Here is a 23,045-nt window from a genome sequence, read left to right on the forward strand (position 1 = left end):
AGACGTTACTCCCTGTGTGACATCCAATCAAGCTGGCAATGAAGATCAAGCACCACGCCAGGGCATGTCATGTAAGTGTGAATTCATAGGACTTATTTCTCCAACAGATAGTAGGTAGCTCAGCAGGGGTGAGAGCATGTTCTGACCACTTGAATCTCCAAGGTACATTGATTATTTGCTAAGGCACCAAGTACGGCCATTTCCGGAACAGCAGGATGAATTCCGCAGATATGTAATACAGGAGTGAAAGCACCAGAGGGTTGGCTCTGAGCTGCTGGCTCTTGCCTGGGTCAGCAGGGCTGTCCGTAAGGCAACAATAACACAACTTCTACAAAGTAAAACTTGTGCACGACAGAGATCACGACTAAGCTGGGCCTCAAACAAAGCTTCCAAAGAAGGGAGTGCAAGGTTCTGCAGCCCACAATCATGTCAGCACTCACCTCCATGTGACAGTGAGGAACTGACACTGTCCACGCAGGTTCTTGATGCTAGCTGGCACTCTGCCTTTACAGGAAGCATACACCACATTGCTTTGGTTTGGTTTAACTGGACTTGTTTGGGGCATAATTGGTGCATGTTAACACTGGGACCAAGTGGGGCTATTCAGTGAGAACAAGATTTGGGGCTTTACTCAATGGTATGCAAAACCATCCTCACCTGAGAACTGAGCACAGCACACGTCCCCAATGGTTGGATAAAAGTCAGAGCGTGGAGTCACGTGGCTGCAGTACTCACTGAGAGACTCCTGAAGCTCAGCCAGCTTGTCTGTGGATACAAAGCACACCTCAGACACAGAAACATGGCTTTCTTGTCTTCACGTGACATGCTGAGTCTCATGGAGCACTCGTGGCCACACAACAAACTAAAAAAACTGACTCACGGCCGCTCTGCAGCTGCTGACAAAAGAAATCCTCTGGTGTCTGGATGTGGGCAACCACGCCACAGAACTCGTCTCCCACATTCAAAGTCAGCACTTTGGGGATCAGGGCATTTCTGTCTGTCATCATCTTGTTCTCAGCTGTTACTCTTCCAACATCCTCTGAAGCACCTTGTCATGGAGAGAAACAAAACAGTACCAGAGTAACAAGGAATACCGGGAACTTGAATTGTCTGAAGGTGCAAAGACTGAGTGGTGACAGTCTGCAATGGAAGCAGATACTCTGGAGCTGGACCTTCAGAGAGGGAAGTTCTGCATCACCAAAGAAGGAAAACTAGAGCATAAACCAAATGAGACCTAACTACAGGGTTAGCTCTAACTACAGTGCTCTCTCGTATTCTGCCTCTAAGGAGGCTCAGGAAAATACAATTTAGAGTTGATCCTATCGAAGAGACATGGAGCAGAGCCTACTTTACAGTGAAATGGACCCCTACAGAAAGTCATTTGCTACAATAATACACTCAATTTAATTAAAATTACACTTAAAATGCATTTGTTAGTTCAAATAAGGAAGAGGTAACATAAGTGCCATGTGACTCAGAGCTGACAGAGTCTGAAGGAGCAGGGGCTTTGACTACCACAAACACAAACAAACAAACAACCTCTGAAGGAGGAGACAAACCATCAAGCCATCAACTATCAGGATTCTGCAAGACTAACAGTTCCCTCAAAGGAACCAGGAAGAAGACATTGTTCAGATAAAGACCAAGGTCAGTTTCACTGTTTTAACTCAGACACATAAAGCAGCAGATAACAGTTACAGAATCAATCTCACCACAGACCAGTGTGGTCTTACTCTAGACATGCACCGATGAGATGGAATCTGACCTGAAAGTGACTGGGGAGGAACTGATTAAGCAGTCTGTGCTCTTACAGGTCTAAAGTCCTGAAGTGCAATGGGCACTGGAATCCTTCTACAGGAAGAACAGAGGTGCCCGCCACAGCAGGGCCCGATATCAGTGAGAGACAGTGTCTCCAAGAAGGTTTCTACCGCTGCGAAGAGTACACTATGACCAAATCAACTCTTATAAAGGATTTAATGGGGGGGTTGCTTACAGATTCAGAGGATTAGCCCATTAGCATCGTGGGCAGGGGCATGGTGGGAGCATGGTAGCATTCTAGATGCTGGGGAAGCAGAGAGCTACATCCTGATCTACAGGTAGACTGCCTGGTCCTGACACAGGCTTTTGAAGCCTCCAAGCCTACATCCATCAGACACTTCCTCCAACAGGGCCATGCCTCCTTATCCTCCTGATCTTTTCCAATAGAGTCACTCCCCAGTGTGACATATATGAGCACTCACATATATGAGCCTCTGGGGGGGCCATTCTCATGCAAGCCACCATGGTCAGGGTATAAAAGTGTCTCAGCCAGGCCTAGGCACAGCAGAGCATGTTCACGTCTGTTAGGCTCTCAGCAGCCAGAGTATGCAGGACAGTTACCCATCTTCCACTCCTTTCTCTTCTGTCTGATGGTGTCACTGAGCCCCGAGGTACCCGAGACCTGCCCTGCTCATGTCACACATCCCACTCTGCTCCTGCACCTTTCCTCTATGGCCACCTCCAGTCACACCTCAGCTTCAGTTTTTCAGACCCAGCCAAGTCCTTTTAAATTAAGGCCTTTTGCAAATGTATTTTTTATTTCTTAGGTCCCCACTGTCCCTTCAAGACTACTTCATCCCACGTCTCAACAGGTTCCTTTGCAGGGGAGATTTCTCTACCCCACCCTTGCATAATCTTTCTGTGTGGACCACAAAATTCCCTCCCACACAACCTTTATACTTCCAGGAACCTTAGTAGAGTGGCCAGAAATCCCTGGGCCCTCCTGCTCCCTGCTGCTGAGACACAAAGTATCTGTGATCCTGAAGTGTGACTCCCTTACCCAGAAGCTCTTACCTCTCTGGTAAGTGCTCTCCCTAGCTTTCTTGTCACAACTGTTACTCTGTCATGGGCCCAGGTTTATTTAATTAGTTCCCCTTACTCTGCCCCATCAGCATTTATGGTCCTAAGCATGATGACTACTGGACTATTATTTGTTTAGTCTTCTTCTGTAGGTGGTAAAGAAATACTCAACGTTTTTCATCAAGATTTCTGTTCTAGGGACACCATGAGGGCAAGTACCACAGAATGCAGGCTGGAGATGAAGATAACCACAGAAGGTTGTTCCTGTTATCATGAATGTTCCCAAAGAGACAGAGGGAAGAAAGCATGGATGGATAGAGGACAGGAGGGAAGTAAAAGACAGAACCAAGCATATTTGGGAGGAAGCCAACAGTGACTTGGCAACCAAGGCAACCAAGTAAACAGGCACAGGATGGGGGTGAGAGGCGAGGGCAGACTCAGGGTAATCCAGTCTGTCTTTGGGATAAATATTCATCAACCTGGTATCACGTCTGTACCACTGACAAAAGGCAGTGAGCTAAGTCTACATCCAAAGAACAAAGTAAATGAGGAACAGACCATTAAAGCAATGTAAATGAAAAATGTTCACGGTGGATCTAATCCCTTCTTAAACTTGATGTAAACATGTATATGCACAGTCCATGAGTAAAAAACTACAGTCTTAAACACTGTCCCACCACAACAGAATCTCAGGGAACTCCTTGCTACTGGTGAAGATGCAGGCCTGGAGCCAAGCACACTGAGGCAATATGTCCTGGAAAGCACTCAAGCTAAAGTGTCCCTTCATGAGAGCACATTAGGACTCATCTGCAAAACAGACTTAAGAAGACAGGAGGGCAGACTAAGATTAGAAAATGTGTTTCTGAATGAAGACATCTAGAAAACCACCTTTTTCCTGCAGTGGTCCTGACAATGCTAACCAGTCCCTGTGGGGGATGGGGAAGACACTGTCTCAGTGAGGCCCTCCCTGTTCAGTGCCAGCCTGCATACTCACTTTGGTCCACACTTTGCTTCTTGGAGCTCTGCTCATCAGGTTTCACACCATATCCCATTTCCACAAGCACATGGTCCAGCTGTTTTCCTAAAAGGTGATTCAGAAAATATAACTCCATTGAGACATGGCATACAGCATCAAAGGCAAAGAAAAAGAAACAAGTCAACCATGTGTCTCAGACATTATAACTCCTTGCACAGGCTTTGCTTCATCAGGTCAATTATTATGGGCAAAATAACACCCAGAAAAGCATAATTTTTAAAATTTAAAAAAATTCCCAGTCACTTGACCAAAAAGTTCACTAAAAGATTCATCTTTAAAATTCCAAATAATAGAAAAGTCAGTTATCATTACCAAAGCACATTTAAATTAATCAGTTTATCCAAAGAAACCCATTAAAAGCACAGGATTAAATGCCTAAAACAGAGCAGTCATTGCTGACATAAACTCACATCCCAAAGCTGAAGTCGCTACATGAAATACATATGTCAAAGAAACAAAAATAGATCTCATACTAAATTTCAACAGACAAGCTCCTGTTCTACCAAATCACCCATGATATCCCTTCTATGAGAGAAAAGGCATAGTGTCTTGGAAACTGAGGCAGTGAGTAATTCAGCATAAGGAGTCACTTTTCCAACAGACAGTAAACCACCATGGCTCCTCAACTGAACACTAATGCTAATCCATGCACATCCATGAAGGCTACTGCAGAAAGTGCATGGGGTCAACAGGTCAGACACTCCTTAGTTTCCTCTTGTAAAGCTGCAGAGCTCACAGCAGCCATTAGGAGGACAGTAAAAGGACAATATAGTTGCCACTTATTGGCCCTCATTGGGCCTGCTAAACCATCTGATTCCAGTGTGGACAGACAGCTAATTCAAGGCCCCATTCTGGCACAATGGGAATGACTACGCAGGGTAGTTGGTCTCACTCCATAGTTCTGTTGCACCTCTGAGAAACATGTGGGAACTAAGAATGTGAAAAAGAAGATTCCCATCTTACCTGAGCTCTGTAGCACAATGTCGACCGCACAGGTGAGCACCTCCTCCTCTAAGATGTCCATGATCTTAATGGAGCAGTACTGCTCCAACAGCAGGGCCTTGACAGCAGTGACACAGTCTTCACTCCACTCGCCTGCAGCGGGGACGACACCTGACACATAGCACTTTATGGCCTGAAAGATTTTATACAAGTGACTTACAAGAATGAAAAATAAAAATTGTAATTAATGATTTGAGAGTTTTTAAGAGGATGTATTTCATGCTGAAAACAATCATGAAAAGCCATGAGTACTACCAGGTACACAACTGAAGTATGCTTACGTTTACCTTGTGGATGCTGCTGCTGGCAGTGCTAACTGTTGGTAGCTGAAGCTTCAGAAATAGATATTAGATACAAATTTTACTTTTACTATACATCAATTCTGGCTTCTTTCCAATATTACATAAATACAGAAACAACTGATTTTATAGAGCCAATAAGATGTGCCTGAAAAGCTACTTACTCACAGGAGATGCTACTTAATTAGAGAGAGACAAGAGGAGAGGTGGCTCCAGGGTGCTCATCCCTCCAACAGTGACCCAGGAGGACAGCAGGGACGCTGACAGGAGTTCACAAGGAAGGGACTCACGGAAGGAGGAAACAAGTCAATGCCTCTGCTTAGCTGGTGAATTCTGTCTATTGGGATTATCTCTTCATTCCCGTAGTCAATGTACAGGACGTGAGCCTTCTTCTGCAGCACATCGACACCCTGTATTAGAGCTCTGTTCCAGGTCTGCAAGGGAAATGTGCAGCACTCTGCTGTAAATACAACTTCACAATCCTAGATGGCAGGCAAACACAGGTTCTTGTTTCCTCCAGAGGCCCCTGAAAACTCGCCACCATTTTGATAAGAAATCCCTGAAATGGTCCAATTAGGACATCTTCAGATGTACAAGCACTCTGAAGTTATTCTAGCCCGGATGGCAATCTCACTCTGCCTCAGCTGCACACGCAAGTGTAACTCTGAAGGTCAGCCAGCAGCATGTATACAGCCACTTAGGACGGAGGCAGCGGAGCCTGGTGGGCCAGTGCAGGAGGCAGGAGGCCCAGGGCGACCTGAGTTTGCCCAGAGACAGCCTACACTTTAATAGCTCCATGGTCATGGGCTGTCCCCAGGAAGGTAAGCTGAAGCATCCTATGAAACAATTCATCGGTGAATGGTTACCTGATCAACCATGTATTTGGCAACACAAACTTCCCCCTTAACAGGAAGATAACCATCTTCAGGTGCCATATTTGAATATGTCTCTTTCAAGCTTGTAGAGAGTTGGCTCATGTATTCTAGAACCTCCGAAGAATACAACTGGACATAGAAGTTACTCGGGTGCTTGAATTCAGTAACTGTACCCTTTCAACGACAAAAAAGAAAAAAAGAAGGGAAGAATAAAGGGCATAAGTTTCTTAAATTTTATACCTAAGATAGAAAAGCAGTGCATGGTTTTCATAGTCTTTATTGATTTAATCAGGTCTCATCTGTGCCTAGTTACACTGTAAACTCAATGCAAGTACAACAAAGAATGAAACCCAGCAGTTCTTTGGACCTCTCTCCATGTAAAAACAATCCAGTACCTTTATTTCCATGGTTTTCTTGAGTTGGAGACTTCTCAAATCAGAGAACATTACTCTCTCAACACCAGCCGTCATTTCTTTAGTAACTCCCAGGGGACAATCAACCTGCTTGGAACAAGCATAAACAGCTTTGGCACAGCCTGACTCTCATTGGTGTGGTGGCCACAAAGTCTCACTCTTAAGCATGAGTCACAATCCACAGGAACTGAGAGGCTCTAAGACTCCTGAGAGCCACTTTCTGCAGGCAGGGGATACAACATGCCACCAGAATGTGGGCGGCAGGAAGATGACCTCCAGGTAATTACAAAAGTGAATCCATTTAATTTCAAGAGTTTTGTTTTTGTTTTTTTGAGATATTCTCTCACTTTGCAATGCAGGATGGCCCAAAACTATGTAGCCTCAGCCTAGCCCTATCTCAGCCTCTCAAATGCTGGGTTGAAGGCATGAGCCATTCTAACTGGCAACATTTGAAAGTTTAAATGTGTATCTGTTAGTGTCTTGTAAGAATAGATACTGTAGAGAAGTTCTTTTCAGTAGAAGGCACTATCAGCTACAGAAAGATGAGAACTCTCTGGGAATGTCAATTGGACACAGTGGTATTATGAATGCTTTGGCCCAAACAGTTACATTGTAGATGGAGGAGAGCTAGCAGAAAGCAATGGGGGTGGGGGGACTAGGATGGAGGCCCACAGATAAGAGCCTGTGCTAGTAAGGCTACAAAGCAAGGGCTTAAGGACATTTTGGGAAAGACTGGAAACAATTCCCCAAAGCCCCAGACAGGCACACCATGCCCCCATCCCACCACTATGGAACTAATGGGGTTTGCTTAGTTTATAAATATGGACATGATGTATTAGTTCTAACTATCTTTATAAAGAACATTTAAAATTTACTTTAATGCCGAAAAGTATCCTACCTCATTCTTTACTTCAATGGTCTTTGTTTCAAATGGTGATTTATTATCTTCAAGCTTGTGCAAACTGTAATAAAACAAGTGATTATAATACTCACAGTACAAAGAAACTTAAGAGAGGAGTCACAGACCTCAGTTTCTTTAAATTCTCAATCAACAAAACTTACAAGAGAAAAAGCTTGTAGAGAACAGTAGCCCAGACTTGCCATGAGAGGCTCCTTGGTGGTAGTATACCATGTGTGTCCTCAAAAGTCTAGAATAGTCCATATCTGCCCAGAGCCATCTAGGAGAAGCTAAAAACTAGCAGGTGGGTTCTACCATGGACTAAACTCTACAATGGATTTGCCTTTCTAGGCAAGACTGAGAAGATTAAATATGAGGAAAGAGTACTGCTATTAATATGCTTTTCCTGTTATTATTAAATATATAAAAATCACTAGTTATTGACCCACCCATTGAGCAGATTTCTGCAGACTTGAAGATGCACTATCTTGTAGTGATGCTATATAGACAAATAGATAATGATTCTATAGAAATAAGAAAGTTTTTAGACCTGGCCTTAAATGCTAGAAAGATGTTATAAAGTTAGAATCTAGACGGTTCCCACTCCTCAAGACTAGTAAATGTAGGCTGCATAATAAGAAATACAATGAGGTTTCATAATCATACTAAAAAGAAAATTAGACTTGGGAAAATTTTGTTTTCAAGGACAAACATTTAGATTGAAGAATGAAGCCGGAGGTATGCACTATGATAAGGCAAGGCTATGTGAAAACTGTTGCTTTGAACTTATAATGAGGACACAGAATAAAACACTTCTTTGAACTTAATATCCACATCCTTTTGTAACTCCCATTTTGTGTAATATTTTATTTCTCAGGTAATTTTCTAAAAAGCTTTTCATCTAAAAAGGTATAAAAGACCAGAGAAAAGAAATAAAGTTGTTGGTTGAATGGTTTAGTTTGGGAGGCTTTGCCATCCATCCATCCATCCATCCATCCATCCAAATGTGTGTGTCTGTTTGTCTATACATGTGTAAGGTATATGTGTATGTATGTAAGCATGCATGAATACTTGTGGAGTTGATTGTGACAGACAGTCAGGCCTGTACAGAGTATGAACGTGTGAATGTGTATGTGTGTGTGCATATTTGCCTGTATAAAGCATCTTAATTCCTTTCCTGTCATTCCTCTCTGGTTCACAAAGAGTTAACCAGCTTAGACAGAGGCACCACATAAAGGAGCACCAGCAAAGAACCCTTTTACTTAAGTCCCTGCTGCTGAACAGCTGTGTTAAATCACCAGATGGTAACACTTTGTAAAACACAATAAAGAGTTAAGAGCCAAGTTTTTAGCACTTAATGAAGCACAGAACAGTAAGAAAGAGTTAAGTTCTTAGCACACAAGTTTCCCTAGCCTTAAACATAGAGTAAAATAAAGCACAGAGAGTTATAATATTTAATAAAACAGAGTTAAAAAGAAAAGAAGCCAGCATTTTTTAACCATAGAATAAGCAAGAAAGTTTTTAGAATCTTTTGGGAGTTATCTGTTGCAGGATTTTCCATGTCCAGTCATAGCAGGGCAGTGGAAGGCCTGTGACGTGACAGGAAAGGGGAGGCAGAGCTAGGAGTTGGGGGGCAGAGGCTGCAGGAGGAGACGAGAAGAGCCCAGACACTTAGGAGTGAAGCTGTGTGACATCGTAGCCAGAATAGCTAAGTTCTTATGAGGTTAGAAATACTGAGATAAAGCTTTTTATCATCATCAATTGGATCTTAAATTATTGTATTGGCATCTTATAAATTGTGATATTCCTGATACATAAATCTGCTTAGTTAATTAAGCTTTAAGAGTTTTGCTTTACTTGGTTACTGGAGTGTGGGTCCTCAGTGGTGGAGAGAGAAAACAGCTGAGATACTATGGGAGCTACCTGGGAGTGGCCGCAGGAATGGCACTGCAGGACCCTGCTGGGACATGGTGCTGAGGCCTGGAGGGCAGGAGAGTTGGCAGGATCTTTTAAAATATTTCCTGCAACAGTTATCAGCAAGCATTCGGTATAGTTAGAGAGCTAAAAGGCCAGAGACCATCAGTCTTTAAAGCCGTGTCCAATGCTGTGTCCCAGTTCAAGGCCATTCCAGGCTGGGCAGGCTCCCAGCAAGGATCCTTGTCTGTAAAATACAATCTTTACATCCCATAGACAACTGTGTATAAATTAGAAAGTGCCATCAAATTATAACATGCTTACTTCAAAGCCACACTTCCTGAGGCACTACAAGGGCTACAATATTATCATCCAGGACTGCAGACAGAGTGACAAGTAGAGCACTGTAAGATGGCAGTCATTAAAAGTATACTTGAGGGGATGAAGAGCTGGCTCAATGGTTGAGAGTACTTGTCCTTGCAAAGGACCAAGGGTCGATTCCCAGGACCTGCATGGAGGCTTACCACTTCCCTTAGGTACCAGATACACACGTGGTGCTCAGACAGACACACAAAATAATAAATCTAAAATAAAAAATTCCTTGCGGTCCTGAATCTTGCTGTGCAGTAGCTAGTGCTTCAGACTTGCAAGCAGACCTGGCAGGGTTGTAATGCCGTGTACATAACTGAGGCCTGCTTAATTCATGAAGTCCTCATTGATCAGAGCCACCCATGTTCACTGTCCCCAAAGAATGAAATCACCAGAGCTAACCTTTGCTGTACAGGTCTACAGATGGTGCTGTGGGAGGACCAGTCTCTCTTCTGGCATGCCGTGGAGCAGTAGTACGTCTGCTTGCACTGGGAACACCTCAGTGACCCTGTAGAGCACAGTCTGTCTCAGTCTAGGGCATTACAGAAGGGTGTAGTAACAATTTTGGCATTTTGGTTTCTTTAAAAAACACAAACAATTGCATCCTTTCACTTTAACCCCAGGAGTGGGGTATGGGAGGCTTCGGACTGCCTGCAGCAGCTGGGCAGACTGCCTGCTGTAGCACTGACTGTGATTTGTCTCGGGCTTTAGCAGTGGTGGGAGTTTGCCAGCTGCAGAGTTTCTGCTATTGTGTGATGTTTGGAATTCTGGGGAGTTTTTAGAAGGCTATGTATGTGCTAGACCTGAGAGGCAGGTGGGCTGTTGGTCTGCTGGAGGTGTTGATGGTTGTGGTTTGTGTCATATGCAAAGAACAAAGAAGAAAAAGAAATTAGATATCCTGACAGTGAAAATCAAACTTGCTCCAAGGAACTAGATGCCCCTAACCAGAAGGACGTAGTCTAATCATAATGTTGTCTCCTTTCCTTCCATCTTTTCTTCTCTCCTATCTAGTGCTAGGAAGTTGAAAAGGTGGAAGAAAGAAGAGCCCACAAAATAGCAAAACCCAGCTACAGAGAAGGGCTGGAGAGATAGCTTAATGGTTCTGAGTCCTGACTGCTCTTCTAAAGGACTGAGGTTCCTGAGACCTTTGGCTCAGACACTGTACACAGACTGGGCAAAAGTGCTGGGGACTCTGACTGCCAGAACCTAAAGCTAGAAATTAGCACAACATCTCTTACCAGGGACAAATTGCCAAAACACCACATTCTATATGGCAAAGGTGTACAGCCATCTGTTCATTTTTGAAAATAAATTGCAAAATACTATGATACAGTTATACAATCACTACTAACCATTTTTCAACAAACACAAATAATTGATACATCACTGACAGCTTAGTCTGAAATCATTCCTAATGAAGTAAAATAAAACAACCAGGCCTATGGCTTTGTGGCTACTGGTGACATACTGCCTAGGGGGTAGAATGCTGGGGAGGGATGTGAAGGCAGCTTCTGAGGTGAGAGAAACATTCTCTGTCTTGATAAGATGTGTGTCAATGCATTTCAGGATGTGTCATCTTTGTTTGAAAACCATAAATGCAATACATAAATGAGAAAGCAGGAGTAACAGAGGCTGTAAAGAGAGCAGCGGCCACTGGGGTGAATAATGGGCAGACAACATCACTTCAGCCATTTACAGTTTCACGAAACATTACACAGTTCATGATCACCACAGTAAAATACTCCTCAGATGTACAGAAAGATCACCCTGTAGACATCAAAAGCAAACTTGCTTACCAAACAGGCCACAGCGGTGGCAGGTTGTTGACCGAAGGGGTGGTCCTAAAGAGTTGAAGAGTGCTGGATTATTTACGGACAAGGCATTCTCAAACAACTTGTGAGATTTTTTTGATTTTTCAGGAGTCACATTATTGCTGGGCTTCTATGAAACAAAGAACAATAATATTAGAAGGTCTCTTCCAACACTCCATGTGAGGCTGCCTCATGACAGGTAAGACTTTCCTTGTTCTTCTCTTAGATAGTCAAAACCCTAAACATAGCACACAAAACAACTGTAACGCTAACTCTGAAAGGAAGCACTCACTATACTCAAGCTAGTAAAATGATGACCCCCCCAAGTTGTGTGTATATAAAACATAAATTTCACAGCAACCACTAGGAAAGCTATTCAGAAATACGTTATCAATCGAACTGAAGTTATCAAGCGTTTAACTCACAAGAATGTGGGGGGAGGGATGAAGCATAGATGGCAGAGATAAGCTTTCAATACAGTTAAACAGGTTAAGGAGATGTCACTGAGATACATCTTGTATGAGAAATTCAAGCAGTGGAGGAAATATTAGCTCATAAACGTTAATTAACAGAGACCAGGGGACAGCATGTTACTATCAGATAAAAGGTTACAGAGGAAAGATAATTTCCAGAGAGGACAGTACATGACCAGTCAGTCTAACAAGAAGACCTCACAGCCATAGGTGTGTTTGCATCAACAGCAGAGGTCCAGGATGTGAAGAAGAGAAAGGCAATCGGTGAGCACAGATGGAGAGTCATGTCGTCTCAACAACTGATGTGACCAGACAGAGAACCAGCTAGCATCAGAACTCAGCAGCATTGGCTAGTCAAGGGGCTCAGCAGGACACACAGTAGCTATTATACCAACAAGGGCAGAACACACACTCTGCTCAAGAGCTAACAGAGCTGAACATCGAGCCTGTAAGCTGAGCTGTAAATCAAACCACAACTTTGAAGAGTTGAGGGCTGGGGCACAGCTCAGAGGCATGTGTCCTCTGTGCCTAGCATGCATAGGAGCTGGGAGCTTAGAACGGAGAGCTGAAACTGTCACCACACACACTCAGCAGGCAATAAGTCCATCACTCCAAACACTTGGAAACTCAAAAGCACTCTTCTAAATAACATGTGGGTCTCAGAGGGCGAGTTAAGGCATACTGAGCAAAAACAAACAAACAAAAACCCCTACTCATTATCAAGGCTTATGTGACACTTAAAGTTCTGGTGAGAGAAACCCTGAGAGCAGCCTGTGAACACAGGAGACAAGTTCCCCATGTCAATGACTTCTCTCTCTCACTTGTGTCCAAGTGAATAAATATAATGGAGTACAGCTGGACTACACACCCTACAAACTTCACATGGCTAGTCCAGAACAGACTCAACTCTGCACACATAAAAACTTACTACATAAGCAACACACCAGCTCTTAAAATTTATAAACAAATCACAGTTTAAGAGCACCCCCCCCCCCAAAAAAATGTCAAAGGTCAGGATATTTTCACCAGGGAATTCTACCAAATGTTTCAACATAACAATAATGGAGTCTCCTTTTGAGGAAACAGAAGAGAACACTTATTCCATGACACATGGTGTTTACTTCAGAGATGCAAGGCTGCTTACTAATTAACATATTAAATAAACCCACAAAACAGACTACAATATCTGTCACTGTATGAATCAGTATAGTAAATGTATTTCATTCCTAGAATAAACGACTTCAACAGGTCACTTGCAGGATGCAAGCTACGTTTAGAAAGCTCTATCATTTCTGCTTCTTAGCAATGAATTCAAGGATGGACAAATGTAAGGAATCGCATAAACCTAACAAGTGATTTAGCGCAGAAGCTGAAAACTGCACAACAAAAGCGATCAGAGACATCACCATGGAGACAGGGTCTTTGGTCAGAAGACTCAATGCAGAAAAGGGGCCCAACTCTCCATTGGGTACAGAGTTAATGCAATCCGTGTGGAAATCAGAGCAATGTTTCCACGTAGATACAGACAAGATTATTCTAATCAGTCTATCTTATGGTGAGCAAACTACAATGCCTATAATAAATAATCTTGAAAATCAAAATAAAGTTGAATGAATCAATGAAGTTTCAGGACTTATCTGGCATTGTGGATGAATGAACTAATGGATTTCAGGACTTACTGGGCATTGTTTGTGACTAGGGTGCTGGAGAAGGACAGACCAATGAGTGGGAAGCCATCAGGAACAGAACAGACCTGTGGCATCTACAACCTTTTATGTATCCTCAACTCACTTGACTAATTCCCAGACAAGCTAACCTTCCCACAAACAGCAGCCAGGACAGCAGAACACCTGACACACAGCAGAACACTTGATTTAGAGACCTTAACTGAAGCTCCTTTGACAAAATAAACACAAACAGAAGAAATTATTAACAACTCTGAAAATTTTCTCAAAAAGAACATATCTGAGTGATCTAGAGTAGCAAAGAGTTTACTATCTTTATTCCCAAGTCCTATGTGCACATGAAGACTTTGGCCGGCCAGCCAGCTCCTAAATGAAGCCTTTTGTTCTGCAAAAAGCCTCCTTCAGAGATGAGAGGATACAGGCAGGAGCAAGGCCAGGAGACCACACTTCACCAAACAAACAAACACCAGGACTTGGATTCTGAAGCATAAAAAGAACTTTCAAAACTCAACAGTTAAAACCTGAATGAGGACTGGAGAGATGGTTCAGTGGTTACGAGCAGTGGCACTGACTGCTTTTCCAGAGGACCCAGGTTTAATTCTCAGTACCCACATGGCAGCTCACAACTGTAATTCAAGCCCTAGGTGATCTCACATTCTCATACAAACAGGAATGCATGCAAAACATATGAAGTTAAATATATTGCTTAAAAAACAAAAAAGCTAAATAAAGCCAGCTGGCAGTGGCGCACACCTTTAATCCCAGGACTCAGGAGCAGAGGCAAGCAAAACTTTGACTTCAAGGCCAGCCTGGTTTACAGAGTGAGTTCTAGGACTCCCAGAGCAATAGAGAAGCTCTGTGTCTTGGAAAAACAAACCAAAACATAAAACAAATAAGTGACCCACCTAGAAAATGGACAAAAGACAAGTTTTTCTCCAATTAAGACTATGTATCACTAACTCTCCATCTCATGACAAAACACTAATATTTAACAATCACAATCAAGCCAGCCCAATCACCAAGGAATTGCTAAGAGAGAGACGCCTGCAATAGAATTCCACTTAGAAATGTTCTCAAAGTGACCAACTGTATAACTCAGGACATATCAGCCACTACCAACACTCAAGGAGTTACAGAGCCTAGAAAGGTGGTCACAGAGAGGAATCCAGGGGCCCTGTGATGATGACAATGTTCTCTGTCAGTGCTGGCTCTGATTCTGGAGGACACTGGATAAAGGTTACACAGTCCACACTCTAAACATGATGACTGCCTGAATGGGAATCGACAGTTATCCAAAAGAAAAGGACATTTTCCTAAGAAAAGTTCTAGGTTAGAGAAATCCCAAACTTGACCTTGACTGATCCTAACAGAACAAATGCCTCTTTAGTAGCACAGAAAGTATCAGAATGTAGAAAAGAAACTTACAGTTTTTACTTGGTTAGGTGGTGAATTGTTTCCAAGACTTAATGGTGACACTGGGTTTCCTGGGAGAGAGAAAACACAATTCCTATTAAATGCCAATTACTGCTTTTCACTTCTGATAATGTAAAGTAGCATAACTCAGTGACGTCCAAACAGTATGCTATCCCAACAACCTCTCAGCTGCACTCTAAATAAGCAAGTAAAGTAAGAATTTGCTATGATAATAGGTATGTATATCATTTCTTGAACTAAAAGTTTTACTGTAAATTTTTCTCCAGTCAGAAAGTAGACAAGTTCATTCCTTTTGAACTCTATTTTGCAGTTTTTAAATGAACGGCCTAACAAGTTAGTTGGATTTCTGTATGCTCCTCTTCACCAGTCACCTATGAGGTGACTTTAAATCACCTCATCTTAAGAGATTCCAGTCTCACAGACAGGAAAAGAAGCATCAAATGGTTTTCACAGATTAAATAGCACATTAATAGTTAGTGCTAATACACAGAAGAATTAAACAGGAAGAGAAAGGAAGGGGAGAGGAGGAGAGAAGAGAAAAGAAGGGGAGGGGAGGGGAAGGAAGGGGAGAGGAAGGAAGGGGAGGGGAAGGAAGGGGAGGGGAGGGCAGATGAGAAGAGGTACAGCTAGCATTCAGAGCCATTTGAGGGGTTGTAAGGAAACCTGTTACTGTAAAGGTTCTTAAAATACATACATATAGTGAGAGAACTCTAAATGGAGTCACCAAAAATAACAGGGGAGGCAACACCCCAATGTTTACCCCAAGTGGAAACAGGTTACATCTAGTTGAGTCGTTGGTCAAAGAGACCCCACGGGAACCTCCAAATATCTCAGGGTACAGCCAGGCTACTGGCTAATCTCCACAAATTGATGAAAGGCCCTACTGCTTAAGACAACACTTATTATTGGACACAGAGAACTGGAGGTGGTGCCACACTACAGCATTTACCCCTACTGACTAGTGTTCGTGGTACTAGAAGACACTCTGCACATTTCCAGAGGGGAAGGTAACCAACAATCCAGCTACAAACCCTGACATCTACACTAGCTGACAAGATGCACTGAGGCAAGTAGCACAGATGTATTATGGGAAAAACCAACCGTCGGAGAAGATCAATGCCGACTCCATGAGCTGGAACCCATGCTTGACACTGCTTAGGCAGCCAAGAAGGTAGAAAGGCCCTGAACTTTGGGGGAAATCAGTACTATTGTTCTGCTAAAGCAGCATAGCCATAAAGTGGTTCTTAGTGATTTTCTGCCATGCTCACAGATCAGCGCCTCAGCAGCCACCATTGGAGAAGCCTCCTGTGGGAGGTGGGAGCTAAGGGAGAGGTGCACAACGGACAGCCTGCAAGAGTGAAGGACTGGGAAACATCTGGTCCTGAATGAGGCACCTCCATCAAACCCCTCCCCTCAGGCTCAGACAGCTGGAGGAAGAGTAAGTGGAAGACTCTGAGAGCCAGACGAGATGGGAGACACCGAGGAGCAGTGTCAGACACAGCAGGACTGACACACATATGCACCCAGAGACTGTGGCAGCAGGCACAGGGTCTGCCAAAGTCCAAGCCAGATGCGGTCCCAGCACTGATGGGGACATGAACAGGATCTTCCATCACTAACCAAGACTCCATCTCTGCAACTGACACCCACTTACAAAGGGAAAAGTAGTTTTATCCAATGGAGTCTGGCTGACATGTAAGAGCAGCCCTATGCCAGGGCATCCATGCCAACACAAAGCGAATTCTGCAGTGTAGCTTTGGGTTTTTTATTTTGTTCTTTTGGTCTTATTAATCTTTTGTTTGTACATTATAGTTTTTGGTTTTGTGTTTTGAATTTTCTGGGTTTTTTGTGCTTTTTCTTTTTTAAATTCTGGGTTGTTTGATTTCTGAAGACACAAAGAGAAAGGGTGAGTGCATTTGGGAGAGTGGGAGATGAGGTGAGTGCGTGTGGGAGAGTGGGAGATGAGGTGAGTGCGTGTGGGAGAGTGGGGGATGAGGTGAGTGCGTGTGGGAGATGAGGTGAGTCCCTGTGGGAGAGTGGGAGATGAGGTGAGTCCCTGTGGGAGAGTGGGAGATGAGGTGAGTGCGTGTGGGAGAGTGGGGAGATGAGGTGAGTCTGTGTGGGAGAGTGGGAGATGAGGTGAGTGCGTGTGGGAGAGTGGGAGATGAGGTGAGTGCGTGTGGGAGAGTGGGAGATGAGGTGAGTGCGTGTGGGAGAGTGGGAGATGAGGTGAGTGCGTGTGGGAGAGTGGGAGATGAGGTGAGTGCGTGTGGGAGAGTGGGAGATGAGGTGAGTGCGTGTGGGAGAGTGGGGAGATGAGGTGAGTGCGTGTGGGAGAGTGGGAGATGAGGTGAGTGCGTGTGGGAGAGTGGGAGATGAGGTGAGTCCGTGTGGGAGAGTGGGGAGATGAGGTGAGTGCGTGTGGGAGAGTGGGAGATGAGGTGAGTCTGTGTGGGAGAGTGGGGAGATGAGGTGAGTGCGTGTGGGAGAGTGGGAGATGAGGTGAGTGCGTGTGGGAGAGTGGGAGATGAGGTGAGTCTGTGTGGGAGAGTGGGGAGATGAGAAGTTGGAGGAGGTGGAGAGGGAGAAACCTATGCTCAGAATATATCAGATAAAAATAATTCATTTCAATAAAATGTAGATATTTCAAAAAAGTGTTAATGCTAATACAGTGTAGAGCCCCAGAGCACAATGATAACTTCCACAGCTACATGAGAGTCGCAGTTTTGGTTCACACTTCAGCAGCCTGCTGCCCATCTGGAGAATGGCAGTTCAGTGTGGCAGCGGCACCAGGCATGAAGCACTTAAGCCTGTAGTGGCAGGCTATCATTCCGAGGATTCTAATTTATCTAAACATTTTTAGATGGATATTTCCTGTTGCCTTAACTCACTGTTAAGCTGTGAGAAAGCAGTGGGCAAACAGCTAAGTCTGAGGGGAGGCCCAGCATCCTTCTTAGGCTGCAACCCTAGCTTTCTAATATTTAGGTAAAATTGGAAGTAATCCTTTCTTCCTTACAAAATTACAAAAAGCTACTTCTACAGAAGCACTAAGGTTTAACATGATAATGTTTACTGTTCCACTGAAGCTTTTTTTTAAAAACAAAATTGGCATATCTGGCTTTTGTTTATTAGTTCATGGCAATGGAAAACTTCCACAACCACTAGCCGAGGCTGGTGCTGGACCTGAAATGAGCTGTGAGGTAAATGCAGTTCACATATCCTTAGTTTTGACTTCTAGGGTCTCCTAGAGTCCAAGGGTCATGTTGAAGACCTGATTAACACAGCATTAAAATATCATATCTCATACACCCAGAAGGAAAATCCTACCAGGCCCCCTCTCCTCAAAGAGCAAGCTTTCAAATCACATGAAATTATTAACATTGTAACTATGTGTCTGTGGGCTGTTATGTGCAAGATAAATTTAACTCAACTTTAGAAATGCCATTAAAACCACCATGCACTATCCTTTTTACATCCCCGGGGAGGTTTATCTGTTGTCAATCCCCCTTGTGCAATCTTTTCTGTGATTAATGAAGTCAAAGCTACTACTTAGTTTTCTGTCTAAATAATAACTGGGTGGGAGAATTCTTCTGCAGTCATTTGGCTGCCCTGCTATCCCACTGCATTCTGTGTTAAACGAAGTCAGAGAGTCCATCAGAATCAAGTAGGAAGAGTGCAGTTTCCACTCACCTGTTGGTAATGTCTTCCTGTCTCCTTTGGACCCACCTACTTCTCCATTGATACCAGCAGGGTTTGAAGAGACCACCGAATTGTCTTCCTGACTAGCTAAATACTGTTTGTTTTGTTCACAAAGCAAAAAATTGTTCTTTTTATTTCCATTCTCTGGACTTTTCAGTCTGAAATTGGGATGGTTATGCTGTGCTACAGGACTTCTTAGAGAATCGTGGGGTGGAAGCTTGCTTTCCTTTTTCTCAAAATTAAATGGCTCTGCCATTTTACAAGTAGAGGCTTCCAAATTATTTCGTGGCATCATATTAGGTGTAATTTAACATTCACTGACGTCTGAGAAAAGAAATATATTTAAGAGGTAAATTTAATTGTGAAAGCAGAGGAACTATAAGCACAGGTGACTTCGTTCAAACAATTATGCACCAGACAGTTCCGCGATAATCCCAAGCAGACTTGACCTTGCTGTCAAAATCTGGCCTACAATATACAAATATTTCTTTATTCATAAGTATAAATTCCAGGTTTGGCAGATTCACTTACACCAATTCAAGAACATGAAAAGTTCTTGAAGTACCAGGAACAGAAAAGACCTCTCACAACTGAAAACACTCTTTCCTATGCAAAGCTGAACTCTTCCTGGTAGAGTACGATATAGTCTATTGCTTACATCAGAACGCTATTCTGCCTCCTACCTTACACCATGGCGATGGTGACTCTTCTACCAGCAAAACTACCACCTGCCCAGAGGCCCTGGCTCTGCTCCTGCCTGACCATCCAAACCACCCTTTTCAGCTCCTCTCAGCTGATGCCTGTTTTGTCTGGCTTGACAGTGTCCAGCTGAGCTTCATAAATTGCAAAAATGTATTCCTTTCAAGGACCCATGCATGTAGCTTCTTCTGAAAATTAGCTTGTCTTGAGGCAAGCTTTCCGTGTTACAGGCTGCGGGTGCCCGAGAGGCATGCTTGTCGGGACACTGCTGGCTTGGTTTACCTGTTACTCTGAAGGAGTGTCCTCACTGCCCAGAGCCCCTGGAGCACACCGGCAGCTCCTCCTTTTAGCAGAGACATGTAACACGCAGAGGAGACTGCCTATGCCTTCAAAACCTCCAAAGGGAGAAGCCAGAAACTAAATGTCACTTAAGATGGTTTTGAACAAACAACAGAAAAATGCTCCCCTTTTCTGTCCTAAAACATCTATTTTAGTACTTGTTTTAAATTAGATAATACGACAGCACAACCCTGACAATACATAATGAACTTGGGGTCCATGAAGAAAAATCTGTCAACACAAAGTTCTCTGAACACTAATTCAGATTCAGACATACAGACGATCCAAGGCATTTCCAATAGACTTTCCAGCTGCACAGCACCATTAGGATGAAGTAGTCTCTATCTTAAATGTGTACTATGCACGGCCCATGCTGTGAACACCTCAGCCTGGCAAGGCCATCAAACACTGCCCAGAACTCCTCAGCCCAGGCCCGAGACTGTTGTTACCTTTCAGAATTTCTAATCCTTTCTGCCTTTACAGATAAATGAGTTAAACAGATTTCTACTATTTTCCTATCTTTATGTCTCGAAGTACATGAAATTAGTAAATCTTTGAGCTATGCTGTGTTAGAATACTTGATTTTGAAAATTGCTTATTAAGCTATAAACTTGAGTTTCATAAAATATCTTAAATAAATTTTGGCTAGAGTTTTAGAGATTTTCCAACAGTTTCTGAAATGGTTCTAAATATGCTTTTGCCATTTTTTTTTTTTTTTTACTATGTGTGACTTAAAGCAGTACATTTAGCATTGGCTATCATAAAGCCAAAATATCAACTCATAGAAGTTACAATAGTCTCTGGTGCAGTGTAAGCATTCAGATGTGACTCAGTTCTTTATGTAAATTACACAAGCACAGCCATTTTACTATGCACAAGCACAGGTTACTTACAAATAGAACGCACATTTTCCTTACTATTTAATCACTAAAATATTAAGCAATCAGAGAAGACTTGATATTAGAGGAAGGCGCACCTGAGGCAGATGACTTCTGCGGGACTCTCTCCACTGCTCCAGCCCACCCACATTCCCACTGCAATACAAATTTTGGACTTATACAATTTCATACTTTTATTTGGGGATTGTATTTAAAAAAATAAATAAAACCATCTTCTTTGCAACTCCCTTACTCAAGTGTTGACCTGCAAACACTCAGACATGCAGACGAACGCTGAGATTCCCTCATGACTCGTCATTTTATCATCAGAGATCCACATACATTGTGACCTACAACTGAGTATGACTCCTGACACATCCTGACAGTAAGCAGGAGCCAGGACTCCTGACAAAGATGTTGCAGCAACCACTCATGCTGTGTTTAGAGCCAGGGTAGCTCTGAGTTCCAGTAACAGTCACCCAAGTGACTTTCTATGACACGTAGCTCCTCACTCATTATACACTGTGTATATTCTATACATATTAACACACATGCACTTATAATAACCACCACAATCAGGACAACATAACCCTTCAGAGCTGAATTTAACATAAAAGAACACCAGCGAACAAAAAGGCACCATAGGAGCTGGAGATGGCTCAGCACTTTAGAAACACTTGCTGCCAAACCAGATGGCTGGAGTTTGATCCCTGTGACCCTTAGGAGAGAACTAAGTCATGCAAGCTGTTTTCTGGCCTCTACGTCACAGTATTGGCATGTACGTAAGGTACACAGCAGCTGCAGACAATTTACACCACTTAGATTTATCTCATGTCGACCACTGAATCTTGAGTGGGTCTGTGTGGTGTAATTCTGAGACTTCCACTTTACAGACTCCTGATAGACGGGAGTAAGGAGAGCTGACAAATAAGGGTCAGGGGATCTCCTGGTCTAGCCTCTATATGACACACTATTTTAAAAAGTGTATAATTTATTTTTATTTTATGTACACTGGTGTTCTACAGGCATGCATATCTGTGTGAGCATGTCACAAGTCCTGGAATTGGAGTTACAGACAGGTGTCAGTTGCTATGTGGGTGCTAGAAATTGAACCTGGGTCCTCTACAAGAGCTGCCAATGCAGTTCTCTTCATCTTTGGGCCATTTCTCTAGTCCAGAACACACTATTTTTATAAGACATTGGTGATGAGATGTAACGATCCCAGAATTCATAATAATTATCTGCTGGTTTAGCTAACAGAGGAGATATGAAGGGCCCTCAAATTTCTTAAACAGAATTGAGAATCAATGTGCAGTGGCTTGTGTTGAAATGTATACCACTGCCAATCGAAAGGAAAAGGTGAACTTAATGAAATAGTTCTGTTGACTCAGAGAAAGAGAGACCTTCACTTTGTTTGTATTCCTCTTGTGCTTTGAGTGCAGTGTGGACCAAAGCTTCCCAAAGTAGACCCTGACTTATTAAGTAGCTGGAGGGCATCCGGACAAACAAGGGATAGCCTGGTCTGCTCCCTCCAGGGGGGTTCAGAGCCTAGGCCTTAGAGAGAGGTCTGCTGGTGAGGATTAGTGAAAACACCTTTCCTTTCCTCCCCTCAAGGTTGTTCTTGCCTTCCTGGTGACTTTGTGCATTCCAGGGGAGACATTCTACCCAAAAGGAAAGAGCATTTTAGAGCTGTAAAAGCCAATGGTTTGGCAGACCACGAGCCTGATCAGAAGTCAGGTCCAAGCACTACCTTCCTCATTGAGCTATTTTCCTTAAAACTGCTTAATCTTTATGATTCAGTGACTATAAATTGCAGGCAGGAGCAGCAACTTCCTCCTCGATACTACCATGAAGATTAGACAAGGGAACGGCCTTAAACCACCCACAGACAGGGAGGCTGCTTTCTAATCTCCTCCTCCCTGCAAGGAGGTTGAACACACACACACACACACACACACACGGGAAATCACTCTATCACAATACATACTCGCCAACCTTTCTTTGAGTCATGAGGATCAAGTTTTCAAGATTTGGTTTGCTGGCTTTGACCTTGTCATCCTTGGGCCTCTACCTCAGTGCTGAGGGAGATTTCGGTGGTAATTCACCATGCCCAAGGACGGGTTGCATGTTTAGTCTCCTGGTTAAAGTTACTTTTTTTTTCAAGACAGGGTTTTTCTGTATAGCCCTGGCTGTCCTGGAACTAACTCTGTAGGCCGGGTTGGACTCAAACTCAGAAATCCACCTGCCTCTGCCTCCCAAGTGCTAGGATTAAAGGCATGTGCCACCACTGCCCGGCTTTTTTTTTTTTTTTTTTTAAAGATTTACTTATTTATTATATGTAAGTACACTGTAGTTATCTTCAGACACACCAGAAGAGGGCGTC

General features: G+C 43.3%; 1 protein-coding gene across 1 annotated transcript in view; it reads right to left on the reverse strand.

The window, feature by feature from the left end:
- The window catches only part of Tdrd1 (tudor domain containing 1), a 34,208-nt gene extending 15,167 nt beyond the window's left edge, over positions 1–19,041 (reverse strand). The window contains exons 1-12 of the mRNA XM_052172157.1: positions 18,738–19,041; positions 15,039–15,097; positions 11,441–11,585; positions 10,047–10,152; positions 7,362–7,425; positions 6,446–6,550; positions 6,042–6,224; positions 5,466–5,609; positions 4,838–5,009; positions 3,833–3,919; positions 881–1,048; positions 658–765 (exon numbers count right to left, since the gene is read on the reverse strand). Coding sequence (XP_052028117.1) covers positions 658–765; positions 881–1,048; positions 3,833–3,919; positions 4,838–5,009; positions 5,466–5,609; positions 6,042–6,224; positions 6,446–6,550; positions 7,362–7,425; positions 10,047–10,152; positions 11,441–11,585; positions 15,039–15,097; positions 18,738–19,041 — 1,645 coding nt within the window. The remainder of the gene's footprint in view (positions 1–657; positions 766–880; positions 1,049–3,832; positions 3,920–4,837; positions 5,010–5,465; positions 5,610–6,041; positions 6,225–6,445; positions 6,551–7,361; positions 7,426–10,046; positions 10,153–11,440; positions 11,586–15,038; positions 15,098–18,737) is intronic.
- Positions 19,042–23,045: the final 4,004 nt, after the last annotated feature.

This window comes from Apodemus sylvaticus, chromosome 1, assembly GCF_947179515.1.
Source record: "Apodemus sylvaticus chromosome 1, mApoSyl1.1, whole genome shotgun sequence".
Taxonomy (NCBI): domain Eukaryota; kingdom Metazoa; phylum Chordata; class Mammalia; order Rodentia; family Muridae; genus Apodemus; species Apodemus sylvaticus.